Here is a 16,516-nt window from a genome sequence, read left to right on the forward strand (position 1 = left end):
AGAGAGAGAGAGACAGAGGCAGAGGGAGAAGCAGACTCCCCGCGGAGCAGGGAGCCCGATGCGGGACTCGATCCCGGGACTCGAGGATCATGACCTGAGCCGAAGGCAGTCGCTTAACCAACTGAGCCACCCAGGCGTCCCTGAAACTTTTTTTTTTTTTTAAGAGAAAGCAGGGGGCGGAGGGAGCTGGGGCGGAGAGAGACTCCCAAACAGAGCCCACACCCAGCACAAAGCCTGTCACAGGGCTTGATCCCACAACCTGAGACCATGACCCAAGCTGAAACCAAGAGGAGCCACCCAGGTGGCTTTTAAACCCTTTAAATCCACCTTGGGGAAATGGACTGTGGAATACTGTTTTGGAAGTAAAAGGGAGAACTTTAAGTTTTTGCTTACTTTCTACTTTGTCTGAACTTTTAACATTACCATATATAAAACTTTTATAATATTTTTTGAACTAGCAAATAAGAAGTAAGCGTATTCCACAATGCAAGTTTAAATAAAGAACTATATAGGAATATGGATGTATGGTCACTTACAACCGTAGGTATGATGAACCTCAGGTCTTAACATCAAAAGCCAACAAGGAAATGGGGGCATCACAACAGTGCTAAAATCATTAATAATAAATTAGGAGAGGGTAGCAGTATGGTTTCCCATGTACTGAGAGTGGAGGAAAATTCTCACAGACCCTCATAATGAGAACATGCGTTATTATGAGCGATGGCCTCAGGAACAAGAGCATGTTTATCTGAGTACATGCACACATACACATAAATAGCAACTCCAAAGAAGATATGTAAATGGCCAATAAGCATATCAAAGGATGATCAATATCAACAGTCATTTAGAAAATAAAAATCAGGGGCCCCTGGCTCGCTCAGAAGAACTCTTCTGAGTTCTTGATCTCAGGGTTGTAAGTTCGAGCCCCATGTTGGAAGCAGAGATTACTTAAAAATAAAATCTTTAAAAAAAAAAAAAATCAATATCAAAATCACAATGAGATTCCACTTCAGTACCACTAGCATGCCTAAAAAAGAATAAGTATTGGCAAGGATGTAGAAAAACTGTAACCCTCATACGCTGCTGGTGGGAATACACAGTGATATGCAGCTTCTTCAGAAAAACAGTCTGGCAATTCCTCAAGATATTAAACATGGGGTTACAATATGACCCAACGACAATTCCACTCCTAGGCATACCCAAGAAAATGAAAACATGCCCACTTAAAAACTCATATACAAATACACACTACACACACACGCACACATATATACACACACTACACGCATACACACACAGAGTAGCATATTCTTAATAGCCCAAAAAATAGAAACCAAATGTAAATCAACTGATAAATGAACAAAATGTAATATATCTCAACCACAGAATATTATAGTATAAAAAGGTATAAAGTAATAATATATGCTATAACATGGATCAAAGTTAAAAAGATGCTAAGTATGCCAGCTACGAAAGACTACATACTATAGGACTCTATTTACATGAAATGTCCAGAATAAGCAAATCCACAGAGAAAAGAAAGTAGATTAGTGGTTGCCAAGGACTGGGAAGAATGGGGATGAGGACTGCTAATGAACATATTTCTTTTTTGGGGTGATGAAACTTTTATGGAATTAGTGCTAATAGTTGCCCAATCTGTAAATATACTGAAAACCAATGAATTGTAGCCTTTAAAGTGGTAAATTTTATGTAAAGTATTCCCCCCCTTTCTAGTAGTTTCAATTAGCATGGTCAACTGCAGTCTGGAAGCAGATGATCCTCCTCCTAGCATTCACCAGAAGATCAATAGTAGCCTAACACGAGGTCACAATGCCTAGGTCATTCCCCTCACTTCACCTCATCTAGTAGGCATTTTTTTTTTTTTAAGATTTTATTTATTTATTTATTTATTTGACACAGAGAGAGCACAAGCACAGGGAGAAGCAGAGGGAGAGAGAGGCAGACTCCCCACCGAGCAGGGAGCCAGACAAAGGGCTCGATCCCAGGACCCTGGGATTATGACCTGAGCCGAAGGCAGACACTTAACGACTGAGCCACCCAGGCGCCCCATGGCAGGCATTTTTTCATCTCGCATCGCCACAAAAACAAGAAGGATGAGTACAGAACAATAAGACAATTTGAGAGAGAGAGGGAGGGAGTGAAAGAGAGAGAGAGAGAGACCACATAACTTTTATTACAGTATATTATAATTGTTCTATTTTATTATTGTTCTTGTTAATCTCTTTACTGTGCCTGATTTATTTATAACTTAAAATTCATCACAAGCATGTATGTAAAGGAAAAAACATGTATATATAGGGTTTGCTACTACCTGCAGCTTCAGGCATTCATGGGGGTCCAGGAACATAATCCTAGTGGATTGGGGTGGGGGAGCTATTGTAATCAATACAGGAAATTGTATGAGAAAAAAAAAAAACCAGCAAGTTTTCAAGTACTGCTAGTCAATACAAAATAGAAAAAAAAAACACAAACCACAAACCTTCAACAAAATCTAAAACTCCTTTACTTCATTTCAATCTTTTCAATTCTAGGTTGAAACAGGATCCAGTACAGATAAATAGGAAAATCACTCTACCCAATCCATTCTACCAATCCAGAATATCAATAACGCTAAGAAGGAGAGGGATCTGGATAAGGAACTCTTAATAATACAGTTCTTTTTTATACTAGCAGAGAGAGAGAAATAAAAAACACAGGCAACTCTATTGTAAACTTCAAAGTTGCTAAGAGACTAGATTGCAATCATTCCCACTACAAAAAGGAAATGATAATTATGTGAAATGATAGAAGTGTTATCCAACGCTAAGGTAGTAATCATAGGGGGCGCCTGGGTGGCTCAGTCAGTTAAGCGGCTGCCTTTGGCTCATGTCATGATCCTGGGGTCCTGGGATGGAGCCCCATGTCTGGCTCCCTGCTCAGCGGAGAGCCTGCTCCCTCTCCCTCTGCCTGCCACTCTGCCTACTTGTGCTCTCTCTGTCTGTCAAATAAATAAATAAAATCTTTTTTTTTAAAAAAAGGTAGTAATCATAGTACAATATATCAACGTATCAAGTCAACACCTTCACTTACACAATGTACATCTTACACTTACATAATGCTGTACTGTCAATTATATCTTAGTAAAAATAAGTTTGAAAAAAGAGAGAAAATAAATTATTCTAAAACTTGTCTCATTACTAGGTTCTGTTTGTAAATGTTCTTAAAATCCTAATTTAGGTCCCAAATAAGAATCAAACATGCTTGGGGCCCACTGAGAGAACTGGTAGACAGCCCCAAAGAGCCAGAATGTATCAGTTTGGGGCCAAAGAAGGAAGGTAAAGGAAGTTATATTCCCGCGTGAGTTGGGAAGCAGACTGGGAGAGGACGGGACAGAGAAGCAGGCCAGCAGCCCCAGGAAGTGTCTGCACAAAGGGCCCGGGGGGAGGTGGGGAGCACAGTGGCGCAGGCAGTGGGTGCTGTGCAGACCCCGGCTGAGCCCCCCCATCCTGCTCTGGCACCGAGCACAGGGGGGACAGCCCTGGCAGCAAGGCCAAAAGCAATCCCACAGCGGGTACCGGCGGCACCCAGGGCAGTGAGGAGTGGGGAGAAGGCCCATGGCAGACAGCACGTGGTGGCTCGGGCCCAGCCCCATGCCGCCCACCTCTGGGGACGTGCAGACCCAAAAAAGGGCCAATGATGCAGGGGGCTGACAGGCAGGAACAAGAACCACGGACATTTAGAAGGAAACTAAGAACCCTCTACACCAAAAAATGGAAAATTCCAGTTACACAACTGAATATGTACAGGAATTCTTCACAGAGACAAACAGAGCTGCTGTCTGCTTAGTTCCTCGATCTGCTCCATGTCAAGCTGAACCCCAGGCTCTGGCTGCTCTCCTAACTCCCTGACTGCTCTGTTTCTTGCAACCTGTTCTTTTTCCTCCTGTATTCCATTGGATCTCCCAAAGGCCTGTCAGTAACAGCCTTCCTGCATCTTTTTTATTAATTTAACACCTCTTAAATGATTTGTTTTCCTATCAAATCTGTACCACTTGTGTAAGGTTTGGGAAGAGTCTACGAGAACACCTCCACTTCCCACAGAACTGCAGAGCTGAGGAGTCCGAAAGACCTCACCGCTGACACCAACTGCCAAGTTTGCAGGTTCCACACACAAGCCCAGCTGCAATAGTTAATCTGTAAGAAGAACGCACAGAACTCCCGGAAAGCTGTTATACTCATGATTACATTGTACTATAAACATAAGGGCCACAGATTACAGTCAATCAAAGGAAGAGATGTATGGGGCAGGATCCGAGGGTCCCAAATGCAGAACATCCAGGTGTCCTCTTCCAGTGGAGTTAAATCAAGACTCGGATGCTTAACCAACTGAGCCACCCAGGCGCCCCGGGCAGTGTTACATCCTTTACTACACCATTTGCTAGCTGCTCTTCCGAGCCCCAGATTCATATTTCTAGCTGTCTTTTTGATATCTACACCAGTTTCTTTAAACTAAATGAATAAAGTCAAACTCAAAATTTACCCAGACCAACTGTGATTTCACTGTTCCTGTTAATAGTGCCAAATCCACTTCTTTCCAATAAGGAATTGAGGCAGTTCATAAAACCACAATAAAAGATACAAAATTAGAAGGAAATTGGGGCAAAGAAAAAATAGCCCAGAAAAAAAGAAAAGAGAATAATGCTGCAGTGAAGTTAGGACACAGAATGCAATGCTGGAAATTCGTGCTCACTTGTTAACAGGAGGGCTGTGCATTTGGCTCTGAGTTCTTTAATAGCCAAATAACATCTTAACAAAGAAGAGATGGCAAGCAGATTCAAAATTCACAGAGTCCTTTTAAAAAAAAAAAGACGCCCAGAATGCACTGCTGTTCTTCCAGGCGCCCCACAGTTCAAGACTTGGAAGGGTTTTCATCACGGTCCTCTATATTCAGTCTTTTGTCAAAGATAGAGATGCTTCCTCCGAAATGCTGCTTGCTTTTTTGACCTCTCCATTAGTGTATCTTCTCTCTCTAATCAGTCAAGATTTACAAATTAATCTTTCTTAAATAGAGCTATCCTCTGTGCAAAATCTGCAATGGTTCCTCAGTGATAGGGTTTTTTAAATTTTTTTATTTTTATTATTATATTTTTTTAAGATTTTATTTATTTATTTGACAGAGAGAGACACAGCGAGACAGCGAGAGTGGGAACACAAGCAGGGGGAGCAGGGGAGGGAGAAGCAGGCTTCCCGCTGAGCAGGGAGCCCAATGTGGGGCTTGATCCTATGACCCTGGGATCATGACCTGAGCTGAAGGCAGACACTTAATGACTGAGCCACCCAGGCAACCCATACAGGGTTTTTTTTAAACTTTTTTTTTTATTTACAAAGAAATGCTTAGTACAGAAAACCAAGAAAAAGTAAGACAAAGAGGTAAAACACACACACACACGAGAAATCCTATAATCCACATATAACTAGGTATGGCAACCATTTCTTAAATTGAGGTAAAATTGGGATGCCTGGGTGGCTCAGTCAGTTAAGCGTCTGCCTTCGGCTCAGGTCATGATCCCAGGTCCTGGGATAAAGCCCCACATCGGGCTCCTTGCTCAGCGGGGAGCCTGCTTCTCCCTCTGCCTTCCGCTCCCCCTGCTTGTACGCTCTCTCTCTGATGAATACATTTTTAAAAATAAATAAATAAAAATAAATAAATTGAGGTAAAATTTACATACAATGGAAGTCAAACATCTTATGTACACAATTCCCTGATATTTGACAAATGTATACACCCTAATCAATATGAAGAATATTTCTCCAAACTTCCTATGTTCGCTCTCCTGGTCACGTTCTTTGTCAGCTAGCTATGTAACCAATATTTTTCCTAGTCTGAGGCTGGTCTTCTCATTTTTAAAAGTGCCTTTAAATCTGTAAATATTTTTCATTTTGATGAAATCAAATTTATTAATTTTTATTTTGTAGTTAATACTTCTTGCATACTCTCTAAGAAATCTTCCCTTACTGCAAGTTTGTGAAGATAACCTCCTACTTTTTTTTCTTTTTATAAGCTTTACACTTTTAGCTTTACATTTATATCTACGATCCATTACAACCTGTAAAGAGAGCTAAAAAATATCTATCTACACATTTACCGTAAGATCAGAAACAATCAACGATGTCCACTCTTACCACTTCTATTCAACCTTAAGCAGGAAGCAAGGAAGAAAGAAAGAGAAATAAAATGCATAAATAATGTTGAGGAAAACAAATATCTGCATGATACTTGTGATATGATAAATGACCTATGTGCAAAAATCCCAAGAAAGCTACATACACACACGAACTATCCTGTGTTCCTTCAAGTTTTTTTTTTTCCAATACATACCTTACTAACTGGTGTTTTAATTTACTTCATGTACAAATTGCTTATCCTCATCTTCGTCCTCTACATGACGCTCCCAAACTCCTCTTCAACCTAATCTACACATCAGCTTTTTGCTCGCTGTGGGCTAGGAAAATAAGGGCCCTCAGCACTTCCCAGAAACGCTGGTCCCAGCTTCCGGGGCTGAGTCAGAGAAGTGTCCTGTGCCATCAATAAAGTCCAATAATTCTCCAGCAGCAAGGCCCCCTTTACATTTTCTAGGAAGTCTTTTACCTCTAACCAAATCCATCAATCCTCTAAAAGCTCTCACCAATCTTCCCTTTTTTCCCTCTTATAATTATTACCCACACAATAAAGGTGAAAAAGGCTATTTAAGCAGTTTCTCGACGTGGTCTCTTCAGGCACTACATTCTTCTATGAGGCACCAGGGACGGACTGCGAAGGCAAGACGAGACAAGGCTCTGGCATTGACTGGCTTCTATTTACTCCAGTGGCAAAGTCCTGAGCCCACGAACTCCTGGAGAGTGGGGGCTCGTTTCCAATTCACCTTCACAGTCCCTGAAGTAAAACACACACAACACTTCACACGGAGTAAGCCTCAAAGAATTGAACCGTCACGCTAACTAGCACTTAGTGATCGATACCCTCGTCAGTGGCAACCGGCAGCACCAGCAGGCCTACCAGGTGTCAGAATCTCCTCAGTCCCCACGAAAGAAATGAAATGAGGCCTTCTGTAATTAATTCAGGAGCACCTATTACTTGGTCACATAGATAAGCAGAGTTTCTTTTTAAGGCTTCAGGTAAGCCAAATAATTTTAAAAACATATGCAGCCACGGTAGGATTAAGTATGTGCACAGCATTAGTGGTTTATAAGGAAAATAACTGAATGAATAAAGGTGATCTTTTTTATACAAAAAGGGAAAAAAGCAAACTAAAGATTACACTTCTATAAAATACAAGCTGTATGACACTGGTTTCTAAGGCAACCCTATGTAAGGTGTACTGCTTGTTTATTTTAAGAAAAGCTGAAGCTGTAATAGTCTCCAAGGCATATAGACTGTAGAGAGAGACAAGGCCAATGAGAACGTATAACCACCACCATTACATTTTGAGAGTTATTAAAATTCAGCCAATCTAAACTTTTCATAGATGGAAAGGCAATTTGTGTGTAAGAAAGTCACCAGACATTTTTCTACTGTGCGAATATTTCTATTGTTCATCCTATCTTTTGAAGAAGATATTCCGAAGCTTCAAAAGAAACAAACGGGATGCCACTCAAACGTGGATAGTAAATAAGACCTCTGGAGCATTACGGATAATTTAAAAAAGATCTAGGGAAGAAATGAAAGATCTGTATTTTGACTTGTGTCCCCTTCACGCCATGTCAACCTCCTCACTTCTTGACATGCATGCCTTCTGAGACACACGGGAAACATCAGTGCCGTTTGTCCCTTAGTTGTAACTTAACACTAGAGACAATTCCTTCATCAACCAAAAGTATTTATTGCACTGTGGAGAGTACAAATGCAGTGGGGTTGGCAAAATACACAGCCCCTGACCACAGGGAATCTTCCAGACTGAGGAGAAGGAGATCACAAATGAACACAAAAATAAACGTATAACTACACACCCTGGCGACTGCTGGAGGTGGGAGGTGGGGTACATGCTCTTGTGAGGGGCAGAGGGCGGGGCCTGATGAAGAGGCGACTAAGGGTTCAAAGAAGGCCTTTCTGAGGAAATGACACACACTTACCAAGTCAGACCACAAAAGTGTTGAAATCGATGTCTCCAGGAATAATACAGACGATGAAACTGTACAAGGTGCCAACTTACTGAAGAATGATTTAGGGGAGCCAAAAAACAGGACCTCCAAGTAGGCAGTGCTGGCAGGATGATCTAACAAAACAACGTTCCTACCGTCACCACTGACCAGTCCTTGTAGCAAACGTGCTGAGGGCTGGAAAAACGTTTAGACACAAGGTCGTCCAAAGCAGTTAATTCCCCTTACACAGCGCCTCAGTCACCTAGTATGAGGTGAACGGAAGCCACTTCTTAGTGCTGGCTTCCGAGCTTCAGAGGCATGCACGTACCTGAGCCGAGCCTGACGAGGCTCTGAGACACGTGCCAGTCCGGGTCATCCTCGCTGGGATCCCAGGTCGGGAGTTACAGTCCAGCCCAGAACGTCCAGCAGGCACCCTGGCCATTCTGAGGCAGGTGGTACCGAGTCACACTCTTTAGACCCACCCAGCACTGCCATCTCCCCACAGGACGAGGGTCCGCTCTGGCGAAGAGGCTTTATGCTCAAACTCACGAAGCACGCGCATATTGCACAAGGGCGTCCCGGAAGTGTCTGTTTACTGGCTCACCCTGCGCCTGACCCTTGTTATCTCCTGGGCTTGGACGGAGGAATCTGAACAAACTGCCCAGCTGCTGCTACAGTTCTCGCCCGAGACAACGACCAGAGGTGACACTGAAATGAGACCGAGAGAGAGAGGCCATGTGACACAGCTGTCTCTCCGGAGGCCAGGGCAACAAGCCTGGCCCAGTGAGGCAGCCAGGACCCCAGGGGGCTGCACAAAGGGGACCAGCAGGAAAGCACACACGGGAACAAACCCGGGAGGAGAATGAAGGAACAAGGACAGGACAGAAGAAAATAAAATTCACATTTCTTAAGCACCTTCTACGTACCAAGCAGTATGGCACATACTTCGTGTATCTGTCACATTTTCATCCTTACAGAATCTTAGGTGGTATGATGTGGTTGTATATTATGTTACACAGAGAGATGATACTCTATCACAGACGAAGAGGGAAAGGAGCTTGTCTGAGGACACAGAACTAGGAAGCCAGATTTTGAATCCAACACTCTCAGACACCAAAGTCCACAGTCCTCCTGGGTTTGGTGGGAGAACAAGAGGTAAGATGAGTGGGAACAAGCTGGCTATGAAGAAAGAAAATGCACAGCCAAGCAGAAAGGAGCAATGAAGAATGCTTTGGCAATATTAGAACTTTAAATAGTGGCCTTTGTGCTCAAGTGGCTGAGGTTTCCTATGTTTCCAACAGGGAAAGACTTGTAAAGAGATAAAAAGGAAGGCTGGTTGGTCATGAATGATGCAGGAGGGCAGACACCCAGATGCTTACCACAGTTCTTGTGGGGTGCTGAGATTCCAGGTGACTCTGCAACTCCGCACCCAATGTTACCTGTTTCCTAAGGTGAACAAATATTTCTTTTGTGAAGAAATAAAACAGGTAGTATGTTTTGTTGTTGATGTTTTATTTTACTTTGAATACTAAGAAGTGGTTGGTAGGGCAGAGGTTCTCTAGGAATGAAGTCAAAGAAAACAGAAGGGACAGAAGACAGACAAGACAGCTCCCCAGACTAAGTAAAACCCACCCTAACTGCAAAAGCCATCCCTCCCCTTCCCCCTGCCCGAACAATTCAGTCCACAGTCATTAGACAGGGTGGGGCAACAAAGGATATCTGAGTACAGGCTAGGTAAGGGCAAAGGGGAGAGATGCCCTTCACCACGGAGAGATGCCCTTCACCGCAGAGACAGCGACTGGTGATTCATCACGTACAAGGAAATTAATCAAATAATTAAATGTAATGAGGATAATGAGAGCCTAGCCTCTTATTGTCAAAGAAAGAAAGAAACCCAGAAATAGGGAAAGGGAGAAAACTGGGCTGAATCCCCTGGTAGTAGAGTGGAATTAGAGATATCTCATTAAATTCACATATTTTAATATATACATAAGCAAAAATAGAAATAAGCATAAACATAGAATCTATATAAACATAAAAGGTGTGTCTCCCTAGCCCTATGCTAAGAGAGCTCCAAGCACTGACACCCCGACAATGGTAACCACATCCAATGCCCAGATCTTGTTTTCAAAATCCTGCCCTCCACTAAAAGGAACCAGGGATCCTTGTAGAAAGAGTGGACTCCAGGGCTCGGGTAGGGAAAATACAAGCCTGGAACAGTTTACCATACTTGAAAGTAAGAAAGTGTTCAAAGAATGACAATGACATCTTTTTTTTTTTTTTTTTTTAAAGATTTTATTTATTTATTTGACAGAGACACAGCGAGAGAGGGAACACAAACAAGGGGAGCGGGAGAGGGAGAAGCAGGCTTCCCGCGGAGCAGGGAGCCCGATGCGGGGCTCGATCCCAGGACCCTGGGACCATGACCTGAGCCGAAGGCAGACGCTTAACCGACTGAGCTACCCAGGCGCCCCATGACAAGGACATCTTGAAAGGACAGAGAATCAACCTGAAGGAACTCCTAATGGCCAAATGTGGGATAAGCCACGCATCCAAACAAGTAAGGAGAGGAACTGATTAGAACTCACGGAATAGGGAAACCCATGAATGAGTCCATGTGAGATAGCTAGAAAGACAGACAAGATAGGGAGATGGATGGAAGGGGTGGGGGGGAGACAGGAAGAGAAAGAAAGGAGAGAGAGAGAAGGAAATACATTCGTTGACAAGAGGATACTTAGAGTCTCAAAGAAGTAACTCTCAACAAAATATTTATTTATTACCAGGGGGAAAAGAGTAGCTTCACAGTACAGAATACCTGGCAGACACCATCCTGAACAAAGTGACAGACATCAACGGCAACGGTGTAAACCCAAACCGTGCACTACCTGATAAAATAACGTGCTAAGACACTTCCCACAGAGCAACACTTGATTTTCTGTTTAAAGATTTTATTCATTTCCTCGACAGAGAGAGCTAGAGTAACACAAGCAGCGGGGGCAGCAGAGGGAGAGGGAGAAGCAGGCTCCCCAGTGAGCAGGGAGCCTGCCGCCCAATCCCAGAACCTGGGATCATGACCCGAGCCAAAGGCAGACGCCTAACCAACTGAGCCACCCAGGCGCCCCACAACACTTTTTTGATATTCCAAATTAAGAAGCATGGGAGGGCACCTGGCTGGCTTAGTCAGTAGAACATATAGAACATGCCTCTTATTCTCAGGGGTATGAGTTGGAGCCCCACCTTGGGTATAGAGATTACTTTAAAAAAAAAAACAAAATCTACAAAATAAACAGTTTACCAAATTAAGAAACATTATACAAAATAATTGGCCTACAATCTTCAAAAATGTCAGTCATGAAAGCCAAGAAAAGACTAAGGAACTGTTCCAGATTAAAGAAACAAGTATTAACAAAGAAAAAAAAAAACAAGCCCAACAAGTCATTTGCCCCCCAACATGGCAAACCAAGACTTAATTACAGTTTCAACCTACCGCAGGAATGTGACCTTTTAAAAGTCAACCAGAAGTTAACTGATAAGCACAAGTGAGGTAATCTGCATGATAAAAACCCTGCTCTCTCTCCCCGCTCAAAGGAAGATGTCCTGGCATGAAATAATCCTTCCTTTTGCTAGTAACTCTGAACCTCACCCTCTTTCCCAGAGAAAGCTCTCATTTTCCACAACTCCAAAGAGCATCTCCACTTGCTGGATACACATGTTGTCTGATTCATGAAATGCTTAATAAAGCCAATTAGATCTTCAAATCTACTCAGTTGAATTTTGTTTTTTAACACAAGAAAACAAAACATAATTCTGAGAAGGACTGGTTTCATATAAAGGACAATATTGGCAACTGGCAAAACCTGAATGGAGTCTGAGGAATGAATGGCAGAAATATTACAATGTTAACTTCTTGATCCTGATGGCTGCATTGTACTTACAAAAGAAGAATGTACCTGATTGTGGGCAAAATACACTAAATAACTCAGGGATGAATAAGCAACATGGTGAAAACTTAGAACTCTATTCATGGCTGGAGGGTGAGGGTGGGGCACAGTTCTTGTCCCAGACATTCCCAATCAGTTCCACAGACTCTCTGAATGCATTTACGTCGGTTACCTTAGACAAATGGTTTTGATCTATATACAAAATTCACAGAGTAAGGCATCTGTTATGTGTAATGCTGACTAGAAGCACAGGTTACTTACCAAAGTCAGGAATGAGAGAGAGAGAGAAACTTCTATCTCTCACATGCTTTAGTGAGGCTGACTTTAATACTCTTTAAGATGTTTAGAGTTCAGTAAATGTTACCTAATATCAGCCCTGACTGTGAAATCTTCCATTCACAGCCCTGTATTTCAGTCTGAGGTGTCCATTGTGCAGATCTACAGAGATGGTAAAGGGATAAGTAAGAGTATTGGTTACATCTCCTGACCCACATACTGAAGAGCCAGATATGAGGCAAAGGATGCCCATTCTAGCATGGTGGGGCCCATGTGCTAAAAAGAAATGTTCCTACACAACCAACCTAATGCTTTGGCCCAAGCAGTAAAATCGAAACACAACTGTCCACATCTCCTTTTCAAACAACTTCATTTCTGAACCAAGAAATGCAGAGTAAGAGGGAGGATATAAAACCTCTTCTTTCCACCTTTCCACAGACTCTGTTATATTCCATATTAGATGGCAAAGTCATTCCTCATAAAAATGCTAAAGATCTACTTCCTTTTTCTAAAGAAAACACAGATTCCATGTGTAGAAACCCGTATCAGGTTAGAGTGGAAGATTAGTTCTTGAACTTTTACAGCAGAACATAATTTTCTCTTCCTCTTAATAGGTAACTAAAAAGTACAATGTTCATAACCAATACACGAATGGCCTGCAATCACTAATAAGTTCACACAAGGCACTACAGAGCGAGACATTCATTAATGCTCTATGGCCTGAACAGGCATCCATCTTCTGCTATCTATTATTATTCTGTACAGAATCTGATTTATATTTAACTTAATCTGTAGCAAATCGGTATTTCATCAAATGTTCAGAAGCTCAGACTAGCGGACTGTGATAATTTTCTATTAGAGTGAAACTCCAGATGAGTAAGTTAAGTAAAAAGAGGAGTCAAACGGACACAGCAACTTCCCTTTCTCCTGCATTCTCAGAGACCAGTCTACACAACGTATACAGTCTGGATCACATTGTTCTCAATATTCATCATACAACATGCTTGCCTTTTAGGAGTATAACTCTATGTTCCTGATCTTTAGGAAGCATCAATACAGGAACACTTCACTTGAGTAATTTTTTTTAAGATTTTATTTGTCAGAGAGAGAGAGAGAGCACAAGCAGGGGGAACGGCAGAGGGAGAGGCAGGCTCCCCGCTGAGTAGGGAGCCTGATGCGGGGCTCGATCCCAGGACCCTGGGATCATGACCTGAGCCGAAGGCAGATGCTTAACGACTGAGCCACCCAGGCATCCTTCACTTAAGTAATTTCTGTGTCTTATGCGAAATCACAGCTAAAAACATAATCCACTATGTCACACAATGACAGAACCCACAGAATGTCTTTTTCGTTGAGCACAATGCCAGGAAAAAGTCTGTTTCTGTAAACAAATGAGCAGGCTTTCTTTCCACGGACAATGAATACTATGTAATTCAATGCTCTACAGAGAAAGGGCTGGTTCCTTGTTAGTCTTAGCAGCCTGAAAACTTAAAAGTCAAATGTCTCGCACAACAGTTAAATTGGCTCCCCTCAGGAGCCTGGTAACTTCAAGTCTCTATGCTCTTCTTAAATGGCTTATTATGTTTGTTTTTTTAAAAATATTTTATTTATTTATTTGACAGAGAGAGACACAGCAAGAGAGGGAACACAAGCAGGGGGAGTGGGAGAGGGAGAAGCAGGCTTCCTGCCGAGCAGGGAGCCCGATGCGGGGCTCGATCCCAGGACCCTGGGATCATGACCTGAGCTGAAGGCAGCCGCTTAACTGACTGAGCCACCCAGGTGCCCCTGGCTTATTATGTTTTTATCTTTAATGGTTGTTTAATACTATCTTTAATTCTATTGGTAGATTTAAATCCTCTAGAAAGTACTCAGAGTATGTATGTACATATGTATATATTTTCCATCTCTTATTGTTTTCCTTCTGATATCTCTTACATTTTTGGGTATCATTCTACATTTAATGACCTAGAAATTAAAAATAATATTGACACCAAGAGGTTAATTTAATAAAGACCAAGCAACCTGCCTCACTCACTCCCCCTGACAAAGCCCGGCGGCCCAGCAAGTATATCACCTTTGCAGTAGTCGGCAGGGTCCTCCTGCTCCTCATCATCGGATCCTAGGATCTCCTCCTCAGGCTCTGGGGGTGTGGGGTCTGGCAGAGGCGGTGGCGGAGGCGGCGGCGGTGGCGGAGGAACTAAGGGAGCTTTCTGCTGAGGCTCCGGCCTGAAACAGTGGAAGGAAAATTCCTATTTACTTAGAAGTCAATCTTGCATTATGGACACACATAAGAGTTTCTTAATGCAAGAAAAAAATAAAACTTGTCACACACTAAGAAGAAATGTTGATTAATGTCACTTTGTCATTTTAGCTGAATTCAAGTAATGTTTCAACATACAGGTCAGGAGGAAAAATTATACTTTGCAGACACATTTTCATTCAGAGATTCAGTATTTCTTAAGTCCTGACAATATTATGAAATGTAAGTGAAAAAGAAAGAGTATTCACCCTGCCCCCATGATACACAGCCTTATTAGTTAGAACACATCCCACAGAGATTATAAAAAGGCAGATGAAAGCAGCCCTGAATTTAAAAAAGGACTTATTTTCCATTTTTTAAAAATTAAATCCCATAGAAATAGTTAAGAATGTGGTTAGGTTTCCTGGATGACTTCTAAAAGCTAATATATGCGTAGCTGATGTACAGTTACTTTCATTAAGGAATTCAGCTATCTATCAACCTCTGGAAATTAAAGAACACCCACTGTCAAACACAGATACAGTCCATACATTAATGCCAGGTTTGCAAAATGGTCATTTCTAATTGTCACATAAAGGCTCAATGATGATTAAGTATGCTCTTTTACAAAAGATAAGAAAACCTGTAATGCAAAAAAAAAAAATTTTTAAGCTTGAGAGATTACAGATATAACCCTTCTTTCAAGTACCCAGAAACTCAAGAGCATACTGAATACATTTGCTTAAATAAGTAAAGCATTCGTAACGCAATTCTATAAAATCAAGCTTTCACTTACTATAAAATTTAACTGCTATTTCTAACCACGTCCTTCTGGGGAAACTTGAACCTAAGGTCACAACGTAGGCACTAGAAGCACATCTCTCCCTTAAACTACAAGCTGCCCTAGCAATGGGACCACCACCGCTCTCCCTGAGGGGGCCAGCGCTGTGTGTGGGTAGGAAATGGGGAGGTACAGATACCCTGCGGAAGGTATCTCCATGTTCCCCAGAGAAAGCTTCAGTAGGTGAGCAGGGGGTCTCCGGTCTGGGGAGCAAGGGGATCCCACAAGCACTAACGTGGTAGACAAGTGCTCTTGTCTTTGGCCTGCCCAGTGTTCATGCTCCCCTCCTCCAAGCACCCTTTGAGACGCCGCTACTCTCTGCACAACGGAAGGCCGGTTCCAGATCCGCTCTTCCCGGTGGTACACCCGAGGGCACAGCCAGCCAGAGCTCACCTGAGAGCCCTGGTGCCTTCAGGTCAGCAGTCACAGGGGACACGTTCATCTGCTAGTACGAGGCAGGGCCAGCAGAGCTGCCCTGTCCGCTGCCCCCTTCTAAGCCGGACCTCTAAGATCCCCCAAATAGCCCTTACTATATTGCCTTTAGCCTAAGTTAGCTACAGTTCATTTATGTGGTTCGCCCCCCCAAAACTCAAACTGCCACAAGCAACGAAGGGGGGCAGGGGTGAAAGGCAGCGGAAAGGCCAGCAGTTGTGAGGAACTGGGGGGTGGGAGGTCCTTAAAGGCAAACACCGGCAAGTAGGACTACCTTTGGCAGAACTAACGAAAGCTTATGTGCTAAAAATGACTTGTACTGATTTCTACTTGCTAGAATTTATGAAGACTCAAAGTTACAGCCCTCTGCGTGACAAATACTAGGAGCTTGCTGGTGGTCACATTCTGAGTTAACCACTGCTCATGATGGAGCACTGGAAGAGTCACAACCAAACACCCACATCACTGCTCCAAATACGTCCAAAATATATCCAACACGGGGTGCCTGGGTGGCTCAGTCGTTAAGCGTCTGCCTTCGGCTCAGGTCACAGTCCCAGGATCCTGGGATGGAGCCCCACATCGGGCTCCCTGCTCCGCGGAGAGCCTGCTTCTCCCTCTCCCACTCCCCCTGCTTGTGTTCCCTCTCTTG

At 42.9% G+C, this 16,516-nt stretch overlaps 1 protein-coding gene across 6 annotated transcripts in view; it reads right to left on the minus strand.

Annotated features, from left to right (window-relative positions):
- The window catches only part of SRPK2 (SRSF protein kinase 2), a 244,718-nt gene that overhangs the window by 65,453 nt on the left and 162,749 nt on the right, over positions 1 to 16,516 (minus strand). For all 6 annotated transcript variants that reach the window (XM_032402335.1, XM_032402336.1, XM_032402341.1 and 3 more), the window contains one exon: positions 14,430 to 14,581. In XM_032402335.1, the coding sequence (XP_032258226.1) occupies positions 14,430 to 14,581 (152 nt within the window). The remainder of the gene's footprint in view (positions 1 to 14,429; positions 14,582 to 16,516) is intronic.

Source organism: Phoca vitulina, unplaced genomic scaffold, assembly GCF_004348235.1.
Source record: "Phoca vitulina isolate PV1807 unplaced genomic scaffold, GSC_HSeal_1.0 scaffold4, whole genome shotgun sequence".
NCBI classification, from domain to species: domain Eukaryota; kingdom Metazoa; phylum Chordata; class Mammalia; order Carnivora; family Phocidae; genus Phoca; species Phoca vitulina.